Source organism: Zootoca vivipara, chromosome 7 (genome assembly GCF_963506605.1).
Source record: "Zootoca vivipara chromosome 7, rZooViv1.1, whole genome shotgun sequence".
In the NCBI taxonomy this organism is placed as follows: domain Eukaryota; kingdom Metazoa; phylum Chordata; class Lepidosauria; order Squamata; family Lacertidae; genus Zootoca; species Zootoca vivipara.
The window spans coordinates 42,380,151-42,394,296 of NC_083282.1; the positions used below are offsets into that span (position 1 = coordinate 42,380,151).

The 14,146-nt window shown below is 43.4% G+C and overlaps 1 protein-coding gene across 1 annotated transcript in view; it reads left to right on the forward strand.

The window, feature by feature from the left end:
- The first annotated feature begins 507 nt into the window (after nt 1-507).
- Nucleotides 508-14,146, forward strand: part of TRABD2B (TraB domain containing 2B) — a 252,036-nt gene continuing 238,397 nt past the window's right edge. Inside the window, exons 1-2 of the mRNA XM_035121644.2 lie at nt 508-1,085; nt 3,615-4,175. Of these exons, the coding sequence (XP_034977535.1) occupies nt 963-1,085; nt 3,615-4,175 (684 nt within the window). The 5' untranslated portion in view covers nt 508-962. The remainder of the gene's footprint in view (nt 1,086-3,614; nt 4,176-14,146) is intronic.

Genomic DNA, 14,146 nt, shown 5'->3' on the forward strand with positions numbered 1-14,146 from the left:
GACCCATGAAACAAAAAATAGCTGAGGGAATGTGCAAAGTGTACCCCCTTCCCCCGTTAACACAGCCCCATTCACATGCACCCAGCTTTCTGAGTAAGGAGCGTGGCTTCGGCCCTGACACTCCTCATAGCAGAGCCCTCCTTTGCCCCGGTATATGTTCCCGTCAGAGAATGCCTCGCCCCGATCTTTCGCATCTTTCCTTTCGAGATCTCTCTCCTCTCCCTCCCGGGAGTCCCGTCTGGCTCTACCTTGAGCTCCGCGGCGCTTTGTTTGTGCACCAGGCGCCCTCTTGCGGCAGGAGCCGCCTTCTCCAGGCTTGGCCGCCGCGAAGTCGCAGGCGGGATAGGAAGGAAAAGTTTGGGAAAGTTTGGAAGTTGCTGCGAAGTTGTTTCTCTCCCCCCCCCCTTTTTCTCCCTTCTTTTTGGCCTCCTGGCTTTTCCTCGCCGTGTTTGAAAACTGACATGATGACATCCACAGCAGTGCCCGCCTTCCTGTGCCTGTTCAAATAGCATTCCCTCAGTCTCTCGCCATCTCAAACCCGGGATCGGCACCACCTCCGCCCCCCCCCCCTCGCAGACAAACCTTGACTCTCCCACCTCCTTCCTTCTGAAGGCGGAGAGGGGGGGCGGGTAGAGACCCAAGCAACTCCTGGGCAGCGCAGAAAGTTTACTGCGCCGATGAGTCCCATTGCCCCCCAGGCATGACAGAGGCTCAGGATCAACGCCGGGACCCCCAGGATCGCCCTTGTGGGGCCATTTAAGCCCCACGTCCCTTTTTGCAAGCTAGAAAGGGCTTCAGCTGCTCCCTCTTCCCTTCATTATTACTATTACTACTATTATTTTATTTTTGCACTTGTCAGATGCGGACGGGACCGTGGCCGGGACCGAAGCACCCGAGGCGAGACCGGGCGGAGAGTTCCCTCTGAAGACAGCCGGCAAGGCGGGTCCCCCGGGAGGAGCAGGATGGAGCCCCACCTGGCGCTGATGTGCTTGGCTGTCGTCGGGGGGGTGCTGCCGGCGTCGGCGCGCCCGGAGCCCAGGAGGCGCCAGCAGATGGACCCAGGGCGCTGCGAGCTGCCCCGATCGGTGAGCTGGGGGGGGGAGGCCCGGGGGTCGGGGGGGGGTCAGTGACTGCGGGTGTTTAAAGGGGGAATCCGGCGCAGAGGCAGCGCCACATGCCACCGTCAACTTTGGGACTCTCCTTCTACTGCGATGGTCCCCAGCGACGACCCTTAGTGCCAGTGTCCCTTTCTTAGGTTGCTAAAGATAACCACTCCTCCGCAACATCCGCACTACACTAAGGCGCGGGCCAATTACGCGGGTCAGTTACTGCCTTTCCTGGCTGCTCCAACTAGAGAGGTAGCGAGCGAGATAGATGGATATGGCTCCTACCAGGGAGCGCCCATCGTCCGCCCCCCCCCGCCCCCCAGGGAGGCAGAAGTTGTGCCCCTCGACACCTGAGGAAGTGGGGTGGGATCGAGCGAGCAGGTTTGGGGAAAGGAAGCAATGCCCTTCTTTCCTTCTGCGGATTGCACAGCCCCTAGCACACTGTTGGCGCGAAACAGGAGTAGTTGGACTACTACCGGTCAGGACACTTTGTCTTCCCGTCCCTGGGTACCACTTAGCAATAAATTTCGCTCGCCCTTCTTCTTCTTCTCTTCTTTTCTTCTTCTTCTTCTTCTTCTTCTTCTTCTTCTTCTTCTTCTTCTTCTTCTTCTTCTTCTTCTTCTTCTTCTTCTTCTTCTTCTTCTTCTTCTTCTTCTTCTTCTTCTTCTTCTTCTTCTTCTTCTTCTTCTTCTTCTTCTTCTCTTCTCTTCTCCTCCTCTCCTCCTCCTCCTCCTCCTCCTCCTCCTCCTCCTCCTCCTCCTCCTCCTCCTCCTCCTCCTCCTCCTCCTCCTCTTCTTCTTCTTCTTCTTCTTCTTCTTCTTCTTCTTCTTCTTCTTCTTCTTCTTCTTCTTCTTCTTCTTCTTCTTCTCTCCTCCTCCTCCTCCTCCTCCTCCTCCTCCTCCTCCTCCTCCTCCTCCTCCTCCTCCTCCTCCTCTTCTTCTTCTTCTTCTTCTTCTTCTTCTTCTTCTTCTTCTTCTTCTTCTTCTTCTTCTTCTTCTTCTTCTTCTTCTTCTTCTTCTTTCTTCTTCTTCTTCTTCTTCTTCTTCTTCTTCTTCTTCTTCTTCTTCTTCCAGTCTAGACTTGCAAAATAGTCAACCAATGCCAGATAATGGAAATCTTATTCCAAGAGTTCAAGAAACATTGGCAAATTAGTTGAGATTTGCCAGGTAACTCTTTCTCTCCTCCCGTGTGTGGCAGGCTTGTCAACTTCCCCATGGCCACAATTTCGTATTTCAACAGTCTCACAGATCCTTTAGATCTCCGGAGGGATATTGATTTCCTGCAAAATCCTGTTAGTTATGTTGAAATCTTTAATTTTCTGCACTGAATAGACTAGGGGTATGTGTTGTATTCAACTTTCATAAACAATGTAATGAGGTTTTTTAAAAAATAAAAAAATGCTGCTTGTAAGTTATGGTTCATAGGAACAATTCAAAAGGGCAGTCAATGGGGGATTGTGTAGGAGAATTCCCCTGCAGAGTGATCCATATTTGTCAATAAACAAATTTGCTCCAAGCTGAAACTTTACATTGTATAGCACAGTGGGTTTCTGTAAATATCAAATGAAGGCATAAATGACCAGAAGCTCTAACCCTGGGTTGGATTTCTACCTAGATAGATATATAAAGATTCTTTGATCCAGTTTGAAGTATGAGTGTTTATGGGTGTGTATGGGTATATCTTTTCAAAATCTCTCCCCTCCCCAACACCCCCCCCCACAAATGTAATGCTTGCATTCATTCTCACACGAATAAGATATTTCTGTGAATCTATACAATAATCTCCACTTCATTCATAAATTTAAATCATAAGGTTTTTGTTTCTTAAAAAGATGCTTTGTTTTATTTATATTACTTAATTGAATTTGAATACCACTTAATTGTAAATAAAAGACTGCAGTTTTATTGGTATAATGATCCACTCAGTTTTACCACTCTTTTAATCACAAAGGAACATTAAATGCGTTGATAAGGCATAACTAATCAGGCAACTTTGAGCCTTCATCCTATATTTTATCTTTCTTTCCTGAATGCATGGTTTTTCTACTTGTCTGCTCACATGTTTAATTGCAGACTATGTGAGATTATGGATGCAATCCAGGATCCACTTAACCCAGAGAAGGTCATGCTGGGATAGTTTTACTGGTTTCAGTAGAATAACCACAGCGTCGATGAACTCTGATTTGCAGTCATGCTTGACTTTCCATACACATACCATATCCACAGGCCTACACGTTGCACATTGCCGCTTCAGTCCTACCAGTCTTATACTGATTCCAGTAGATAACTTGCTTTCATGCCAGCATGGTTAGGGCTAGGATATTGTGTACAATGGCAGCCCTCAATACAGTTTGCAAAGTTACGCCATAGGAAGTGATTTCAACCACAATGCTGATGGACAGTTCCTGTTTGCACCATCCCCCCCCCCCGCCATGGTCCTGAATATACTTTTCTCAGTGCTTTACACCAAACTGAATCTTGCCTTCTTTTTTCATTCCCTTTTCCCTAGCAAAGAGACTTGAACTCTTTCCTTTGGACAATCCGGAGGGACCCTCCAGCCTATCTATTTGGAACAATCCATGTGCCTTTCACACGCGTGTGGGACTTTGTCCCCGAGAACTCAAAATCTGCTTTCCAAGCCAGTTCCAGTGTGTACTTTGAGCTGGACCTCACTGACCCCTACACCATTTCAGGCCTGGCAAGCTGTCAGCTGCTACCCCACGGGGAGAACTTGCAAAACGTGCTCCCCCGGGATCTTTACCACCGCCTCAAGCGCCACCTTGAGTACGTCAAATTGATGCTCCCTCACTGGATGACGCCAGACCAACGGGGGAAAGGTCTTTATGCCGATTACCTCTTCAATGCTATTGCTGGGAACTGGGAGCGCAAAAGGCCCATCTGGGTGATGCTGATGGTCAACTCCCTCACGGAGATAGATATCCGTTCCCGTGGGGTGCCCGTACTGGACCTCTACCTGGCTCAGGAGGCAGAGAGGATGAAGAAAAGGACAGGAGCCGTGGAGAGGGTGGAAGAGCAATGCCATCCACTGAATGGGCTGAACTTCTCCCAGGTAAGGAGATGCAGGCCACACACACACTTTCAAGAAATCAAGTCTTGAGGTAACCTTCTTGCTTCGAAAAATGACCTGTGTTAGGTTGGGCCAGGCAGGGTCTTGAGATTGATATGAAGTAGAGACACATGTCTCATATTTAGTTTTTAAACATTAACTAAATTATTCTATGAGAACACGGAATGTTTATTCTTTCCTACTGGTTGTGTCTTGTTCTCAACCACACATTGTGTATGAACCTAGGTGTTTGTGGGCATGGAAATGTGGTGTGTGCGTTTTTCATGATCAAGTGGCAAAATTTGTTTGAAAGCTTAGGGTGCTGTTCTTTCAGTGGGACCATAATATATGTGCACACACAGCCCCAGCTGTTGCGTATGCTTGAGAAACATAATGCAGAGCAATGATGGAGGAGGCATTGTCAACGCAGTGGTGCCTCAGTTTCTCTCTGTCACACACACATTGAACATGATACTAGGCTTTAAAACATGATCGTGTCCTAAAGGTAGAAGATAAGCAGTAAGATATTCAACGCAAGCAAATGTCTGATGGTGTTAGACTTTTTGTAACAAGGGTTGTTGTGTCTTGCTTTTATAATTACGTGATACCCATAGAAAAATGTACATGAAACCATGTCTCTCTACATGTTGAGTGCATACTGTGGATCATAGACATAGTATGAGAGCACATGATGCTTCCACCTTGCTGACCAGGTTGAGCTCTGGTCAGTATCTGAATGGGAGGCTACCTGAGGATTACCTAGGAATGAGTGCATGTCTTTACTATAAAAACAGTAAAGAGTAAAGAAGTGGCTTATGTTGTTATGAGGAGAGTTAACTTTAAATTTGTTGTGAAAGACAATGTGTTTATTTAAAAACTCTCTTCTGAAGAACTTTTGTCTCTCCATTTCTGATGATAGATCTTTGTCTTTGTTGACAGAACTCAATATAAGTCCACGCTATATATTATTTAGGTTTAAGGGATTCACCAGCATCTATTCTAAATTTAGCTTTTTTTCTGCAATTGTTCGTGCTAAATCCAAAAGTCTTGGTTGCCTGGCTTGTGTCTGTTTCTTTATCACATTTAAAATCAGAGATGTCCTCTATTTACAGCAATACCCTCAGCACTGGACACTCTTTGCTTTCATAATCTACTGGTATGTATCTTTCCTGATAATGGGTTTCAGATGTTTTTCTGAAGAAAAAAAAATCTCTGCACTATTTTGGACAGAGTGGCTGTTTTCCATTAACAATCTCCAAAATATCACCTGTGAAAATATATAATTAGTTGATAGGTGTGCCAAAAATAGAAGGGCTGGGTTGGAATAAAATGGGAAAAACATGCTAGCTGACACATGATTTACTAGTGCAGTGTATCCTGTCTGTGATGTTGGGCTTGTTGGACAAATAACATCAGTCCTTCTATGACCCCAGTAGAAATGTACACAACTCTGGGGCAGAAAAGCACCAGGGCCTTCTCTTGGCAATTTCTACAACTGCATGACATTCATTACATAACTCTCCAGAAGTTCCTTTTCAAATGAGATACTTATTTCAAGGCAGAACAAAAAGAGCAAAAGTGGTGTTTCTCCTGTCTTTGGGGAATTGCTCTTATTTCTGTGGCTGTCAGCTAAATAAAATTTTTAGCCATCCAATCCAATATTTTACTCTGTTGGAAAATATATTCCCAAGACTGGTTGTAATAATGAGATTGACTAGATCCATGAACTGTTATCTTATTCCAGGGTTGCTAGCACACAGGTTAGTGTGGGTGTTTAAACTAAGGTTGCCATTTGATTTAATATTTAATATTTTCTATTAATTAGCAGACTAATCATGATACAAGTTATGTTTTAGGGATATTAAGCAGTTGCAAAATACTGTAGAGTTGAGCACCCTTTAACAAGGCATTAGTTTCAGTTCAGGTCAAATCTAAACCCACTTTTAAGAAAAGATAAACCCAATTACTCAGTCACAATGAACAAACCCATCAACATTTTTCATCCTATTTATTTTTAAAGTGAACTAGATGTAAATCTTTTCCATTTTATTCCTTTGAAAATTGAACAAGATACTTTTGACCCAGCTTCCTCCAAAAGAGCTGTCAAGTTTTCTACATCAAGTACACCCCACTTGAAACAAAGTTCAGAATAATTGACCAGAAACATAAGGTACCTTTGATGACACTGAGGATCTATTAGGTTGAATAGTACTCTGATAAAAATGGATAGTTGGAAACTTTTCAAATGTGAATTATATTGCACACTTTCGTAGATGGGAGTATAGAGTTATTATTTTCATTAAAAGAAGAACCTCTTGGAGTGGGAGCTAATAATACTGATTTATTTTTTGGTCTCTGATTTTAACTCTACCAGCAATCACTCTGCTACTGTTTTAGTCATCTTTTTTGCATAATGAAGAAGAAGGAGGAGGAGGAGAGATAATCATATATTCAAGAAGGGCTTTTGCTTCTGAACAAAAGTTGCTTGTTCAGAACATGCTGCTTAGTTAGGGAAGCTGAATAATCTCTGCCATTCAGGAAGAGTTTTTAAATCTCTTTCTTAAATGTGAAGTATTTGCTGCTGAAGTGTTACATTAGACATCACTCTGCCCCCAGGGCAGCCACTGGCCTGTAGAACATGCTTTCATTTTGTTGGTGCAGGTCCTTGTGGAAGCGGTCAACAGAGTATTGTGTGACCTCAAATTTGAAAAGTCCCTTTTAAAATTCCCCCTAACTGGGAAAGCAACGTATTCCAAAGTAACATGGGAGGAAAGAAGGCACAGCTAGGCTTGCTGATCCTTTTTGGTGCTGTCTAAGAACTGGCTGCACTTTGCACCTGGCAGATTGTTCAAAGGGAGCAATTTGTAATGTTATCATTCTGTCTAGCAATCCCACTGCGTGGTGTATTATGGCCTTAATTGAAAGGAGTGGATTACGATGAACTAGATTTCCTCTCTTAATTCTAAATCTTGGATCTTCTCCTCAGAAACATATAATTAGTGGTATTAATGATGGAAATTAGAAAATGACCAGAGTTTGTATTCCAGTGGTATGTCTAGGCCGATGTGAACATCTGTGATCGTTTATAGCCCTGAATCTGTTATGGGCATCAGTTGAGTTCGTTTTAACCTGCTTTCAGCATTACTTTAATTGTAATATATAATCTGAAAAATTTGGAAACTGAGTCCTAGAAAGCATGCTGTACTGAAACATCCTTAAGCATTTGTTTTCAATCTATCCAATTTTCAAATACTTACTGAGGGAAAATAAGTGGTTTGTTTCTCCTCCAGCCAGTCCTTTCCCTTCTCGAAGTGGTTAGCTTCTTTCTTTCTTTTTTACCCTTTTCTCTCAAGTTTCATGCTACTGGAAATTTAAATAGGATGAATGCATTGTGTCTGCTTAGTTGAAGTTGGCTTCTATTGGTTACTGAAACAAAGTGAAGATGCTTTAAGGACAGAGGAGAAGATCCCATCTTGGAAGCATCCACCACTACTTTAAATACTGTAGAGATTTTAGCTGCATTTGTATCCCTGAAGCAGACTTCTATTGTATCATATTTAATTATGCAAATTTGTGTATCCCAATGCAGTTTCCAGGCCTGTGTACTCTTTCCCAGCTCCTGGTTCATTTCAATTTCTATAGTGTCTTAGAATAGTGCTTACTGCGAGAAGTAAGGTTACAGAGAACAAGGCTGAGGGCTTTCTCAGCAGAGGTGCCCGCCCTGTGGAAGCAGCTCTGGGCGGTTGGAGGAGGCTCAATTTTCAAAGATTCAAAGCAGTGGTGACCTGGGGGTTCTGTTTAACCCTTTAGCTTTGCACTGTTTCCCCCAAATCTACCCTGCCTCCCAAAGGTGCAATTAGCCCTGCTACTGATCTAATAGCAGCTTCTTTGGGAGGAGGAAGTGGGGTCAAAAAAGCAGGACAATATAAAGAACTAAGGATACCTCTCGCCAGCACCACTGGGGGGGGGGATCTGATTATATGTCACAAATCATATCTGTTCTAGACCAGAAAGAAAACTTTCTGGGGGATGAGCCATCCTTAGGTGCCAACAAAGGACATGTTCATGCTGCTGTAGCCTAATAGGACTTCAGTATTATTAGTATTAGTATTAGTATTGGCATCATTTATTAATGAGATTTGTATCCCAACTTTCCTCTAAGGAGCTCAAGGTGGCTTACAGAATTCCCCTCTTCATTTTATCCCCACAAAAACCTTGTGAGGTAGGTTAGGCTGTGGGTGTTTAACTGGTCCAAGTTCACCACATGAGCTTCATAGCTGAATGGGGATTTGAACTCTAGTCCAAGACTCTAACCACCACACCATGCTGGTTTTCACTGGCCCCACACTTGTGTGAGGTAATAGTGTGCCACTGGTTTCTCTCTCTCTCTCTCTTTAACTTTAGGTTGGGCAGGCCATGGAAAAAACCATGGAAAAAACATGGCTATCTCCCCCAGCCTCAAAACTTCAGGCCAATCACCAGCACAGAGAACCCAGCAACTTGGTTTAAGTCTCCAACCTCTCCATCTCCATCCTCATTTCTTCTTTCTGATTTTTCATGTTGCCTTTCTTTCATCTCCTATCACTGGCCCTTTGTATGCATCCTTAATCCGCCTGCAGTTGGAAGCTAAGCCTTTTAGCCTCTTGCTACATTTTTTCAAAAAGTTGCCTTACTGAGGACTTGACATTAGCATCTTGATTTTTTAAATCTCTTCATTGAAATCCCTCTCCATAGGGAATTAGGTTCTTTCTCCTTCGATGGGAAATATCTGCCCTGCCTGGTTTCGCCTTCCCTCTTTTATTTTTGCTCATGAATTCGGTTATCTAGATTGCATGATGTCAACCCATGGTGGAATAAATGCAAAAAACAGACAAAATATCAAAGTGGAATTGATTAGATCAAGGGCAACCCTAGAAGAAGAAAAAGAAAGTTTCCAAAGCTTGTCACCCCAGACTTCACACTTAGCCACTCCTGCCTTCTTCCTCTCTTCTTTTTGTGGATAGACAAATAAACTTTTTTTTTTGCTTGCTTCCCTCGGCATTAAGTGGCAGAAGTGGCTTTGTTAACAATGTCAGTCTTCATTTCCCAGCTCCCGCTGTTCTATCAAATCCTGAGACATGGCAGCTCTGATTACTCTATTGATAGAATTACAGAGGCTACAAGTGCTATTTAATGAGAAGGCTGATGGGTGGCCCATCATATTTTGTCCCTGACAGATATCTGCATTCTCTGAGCTGGTCTCCGCATAGCAGAGCAGCAGGAAACATTAATATACACACAGGACCATATTTTGATGTGCCCTTTGGCTTCCTTTCCTTTCTTTCCCCTTTCCCTTTCAAAAGAGTTTAACAAGCCGAGAAAAGACAGCCAGATTCTTCGCCGATGAAAAGTATCTGTTGAGTGAAGCTAAGCTTGAGAATGCAAAACATTTGGTGCGCTAGAACTTGGGTACTATCCGCACTATATGTTCAAAGCTATATCATGCTACTTTAAACAGTTGTAGCTTCCCCCAAAGAGTCCTGGGAACTGTAGTTTGCGAAGGGTGCTGAGTGTTGTTCGGAGCAGTGCTTTTGTGCTGCTCTGGTTCGCCAGAAGCAGCTTAGTCATGCTGGCCACATGATGACCCAGAAGCTGTACGCCAGCTCCCTTGGCCAGTAAAGCGAGATGAGCGCTGCAACCCCAGAGTCGTCTGCGACTGGACCTAACGGTCAGGGGTCCCTTTACCCTTTACCTTTTTACTCAATGGTACTGTTATGAGAATTATAAGGTCTAAGATGTAAAATAAATGTTCATAAATGTATCAGGCAAACACATACATAAATAAATATATAAACCACATGTCTGAAATAGTACAGGAAAACAGTCCTGAAACCATTTTGACTCTCCCAAATTGACCTCAAACGTTTCCCTGCAAGGAGGAAGGAAATGGGAAAACCTCTCCATTGTCTCTTTGCTCACAAATCCTGTCTTAAGGGCGTATCTGTGAATGAATAAGGTGAGCTTGTGACCCGGATTCAGGAACTGAGTATTTGTTGTTGTTGTTGTTTAGTCATTTAGTCATGTCCGACTCTTCGTGACCCCATGGACCATAGCACGCCAGGCACTCCTGTCTTCCACTGTCTCCCGCAGTTTGGTCAAACTCATGTTGGTAGCTTCGAGAACACTGTCCAACCATCTCGTCCTCTGTCGTCCCCTTCTCCTAGTGCCCTAAATCTTTCCCAACATCAGGGTCTTTCCCAGGGAGTCTTCTCTTCTCATGAGGTGGCCAAAGTATTGGAGCCTCAGCTTCACGATCTGTCCTTCCAGTGAGCAGTTGACTATGAGGGCCACTCCATTTCTTCTACGGGATTCTTGCCCACAGTAGTAGATATGATAGTCATCCGAACTGAATTCGCCCATTCCCTTCCATTTTAGTTCACTGATGCCCAGGATGTCAATATTTACCATTATAAAAGAATGGCCAGGATGCCCAGGTAAAAGCAATCAGTGACCATTATGAGATATCCTGGCAGACAGGCTTTCTGCTGTAGTGATGTATGTATGAGGTATTGGGGGGTGGCCTTGAGCTACAGGGTGGCAATTTCAAAAGTCTACGTATATAAGAGCTTGCACACCAATGCTCTGGGTTCCTCCCCCCCCCTGAATGGGGGGGGGTAAGCACCCTGTTGCAACAGTTTAATAAAGGCTTACTAGCCGCTTTACTTCTCAATATTCTCTAGTTGGCCTCTTGTTATTTTCTCCTACTGATAGAGAACCTACATAAGGACTCTATACAGGCTCTTGGGGAAAGGAGCAGTTTTTTCTTATAACAAAGCACTGGTTAGGCGACCCCTATTTCCATGGCAGACCTACAATTCCCAAAATTCCCCTGAGGAGAGAAATTGACTTGTTAAACCACTCTGAGGGGAACAGGAATCTCCAAAGAACTCTTAGCACATTTATCAAACTGCAGATCCCAGGATTCTTTGGGGGGAAGCCATGACTGTTTAAAGTGGGACCATAGTGCTTTAAATGTGTAGTGCAGAAGGGGCTGTAATATGCATGATACTGACTAAGCATGGAAACAAGGTCCAATGTGAGACCTGAAACAAAAGGTTGCTGTGTGGAGTGCTTCCGTTCAAGATTCCATTTAGCTACGTCCTCTTGCAGGATCAGGCCCGGCTCTAGGTATAGTCCTGGTGGTGCGGGGCGCCAGGGCGCTGCGCCGACAGGGGGGGGGTGTGCTGCGCGGCGAAGCCGTGCGGAAGCCGTGCTGCGAGGGCGGGGGCGCCGGAGCGATCTCCGCACCTCAGCGCCAGGGCGCCCGACCTGCTTGAGACAGTCCTGTGCAGGATACTCCCTTGCCTTACCTCCATAGTCTGGTTCTTTTTTCTTCTTCTCCAGTGCAGGTTTTGGAAGATAACACAGAGCACATTCCTGCATGTTAGACCTTTTTCTGTGCTTTGCAAAAGTTTCCTAGCAAGTACTACAGACGTGTCCAGGGAGAATGTTTCCTGTGCCACTTTTACTTCTTATCACATGCATGGATTTATTTGGGTGGAAATCTGGTAGAGGTTATGTGTCTTTCCTTGTTCATGGAAAATCAAGACAACAAACCATGTTTTAGCAAAGGCATCCGAGATATTTCCATATCTAGGTCAAGCATTAAATGTCACATGGAATATTTATTACATTTTAAAAGGGAAGTAAATGCATAGTTCTGTGGACCTTCTAAGGTTGCAATCCCTTCCACATGGTACTCCTGATTTTTTAATGTCCCCTTGGAAAGAAGAGGTTGAGGAGAACCTATACAGAAGGGCACTGTGTTGTGATCAGTATGGTGATGCTGTTTACATGATCATACAGGGAAAAACTATAAGCAGAAAACATAATTTGCTCAGTGCATGGACATGTTATGACTCCAATACATAGATAAGATTCATTAATTGCCTGCAATTTGCTTGCAATCCTGTGCATTACTTGCAGGTAAATCACATTGGGTTCAGTGGGTGTTACTCCCAGCTAAGCATGCATAGGATGACAGTCCAAAATCCCCTGGTCTCTTGTCTGTAGGATGATGACAGTAAACTACCCTTCTTGGCCTCAGAAGGAGGTTGTGGCTATAAATGCATTACAGTTTGTGAGGTTCTCAGATAACAAGGTAATAGAGTCTCCATAAGCCCCTAAAATAGATAGGGTTTGCTCCTTGAACAGGATGTTAGAGCTTTGGCGAAATCCTTCCTTTTAAGGTCAACAAGAAAGGACAACTAGAATAAATGTTACAAACAGAAAAGCTGCTTATCAGCCCTTGTTTACCTCTTTATATCCTTATCCGTATGTGTGGAAATTGCAAATCCCATCCTAGAAACTCTGGCATAAGTTTAGTGTAAAATAAAGCTTTGCTTGTTCCCTAGACCAAGATATTACAAAAAGGGGTGGGGGTGGCATTCTTAGACCGTATATATGAGCAGTGATTCATCTGCTAAGAAGATCATACAAGTGATTGGAATCTGTTAGCCTCACTGGAAATGATGACAGATCTAAAAGAATAGCACTGGTGGTATTTTGTGTGCATGTGAACAATAGCAAAGTATAATTTCTGCTTTTTTACACCTGCTTTGGAGTTGGAGGCATTAATGACAAACATTGAATAGTGCTGGTAATTAGAACATTTTCAAAGTGGGATCATAAAGCTTTAACTGTGTAGTGAAGAACAAATGTCTCCTTTTGTATTAGAAAGCTAGCTTCACAATATGTGAACTGGAGGCAAAACCTATTCATACGCACAGGCCAGGGTACATTGTTTGCTACCTAGAGATGCTCTCCATCTCAGAAACATGTTTTGCAGAAGGCATCATTTCCTAGGACCCTACCTGCTTTACCAATGTGGAACTCAATAAGAAAATTAATACGCTATGCTAAAGTTACGGTATCTCCACCTGGGCAGATTTATGACCACATTATATGTGCTGTTCCCTGATGTAAGGAATGCACGAGTCCCCGAAAACCTGAAAATGTAACTTGCAAATAAAATTACAAGAATTTTACAGTTTTCATTAACCTCCACCTACAAAACTTCTGGCTGTGAAGCAACCTTCAAAAGGGTTGCATATTTAAAATGCAAATGGTAGGCAATCCAATTTTTAAAAAAGATTTGGAAATTTATGAGAGATCGGGTGATGTGAGGGATCCAGGATTTGGCTGTCCTTGTAAGCTGCGTTCTTCCAGAACTCTATCGCTGCCTTAAAAGGCTCAGGACCAATACAAGCGAAGGCATTTAATTTCACAGTGGTGCAGAAGTCTTAGTAATTGAGGAAATGATAAAACTTGGACTAAATTTTAAGATAATCTTTTAAAATGTTATTGTTTTGGGCTGGGCTGGGCTAGTATAATAAATACTTTGGATTGGTGCTCCCACGGTAATTGTTTTTTCACCAATATAGTCCTAACTAATACATTGCATGCAAGATCAGGAGCATAATTTTTTTAAAAAACAAATAAAAACAAATTATACCCTCCATACCCTCCAAGTGTAAATATATTTTAATCACCCTATCAGCATATCATGTGCTGATCTGTTGAGAGAGAATGCACACATCTATGCAGACATGCATGGACCCTTGTAAGAAGATAGATGTGGGAATGAATGCAGCTTGTTCTCCATTTCATTTCACAATGAACTGTGCACAAATACTCCTTGCGTACAGCAGAGGTTTTCTGTTTGTGATCTAGTTTATATAACACCAGCAACAGGAAAAGCATCTGTTGTACCATCATCTTTGTTAGGGAGTCCCAGTTTGATACCCATATTTCATCAAAATGAAAATAGATGGCATTATATGCTACATTTCATGGTGCATCACTGGTAGGGATTCATAGAGTTCCCTTTGCTTGTGGAGGAGCACATCCTGCGATTTAGGTTTTAGAAGCCATCAAATAAACCAAAATCTTTTTACAGCCATGAAGTCTAAACATCATTTGGAAAAACGGTACTT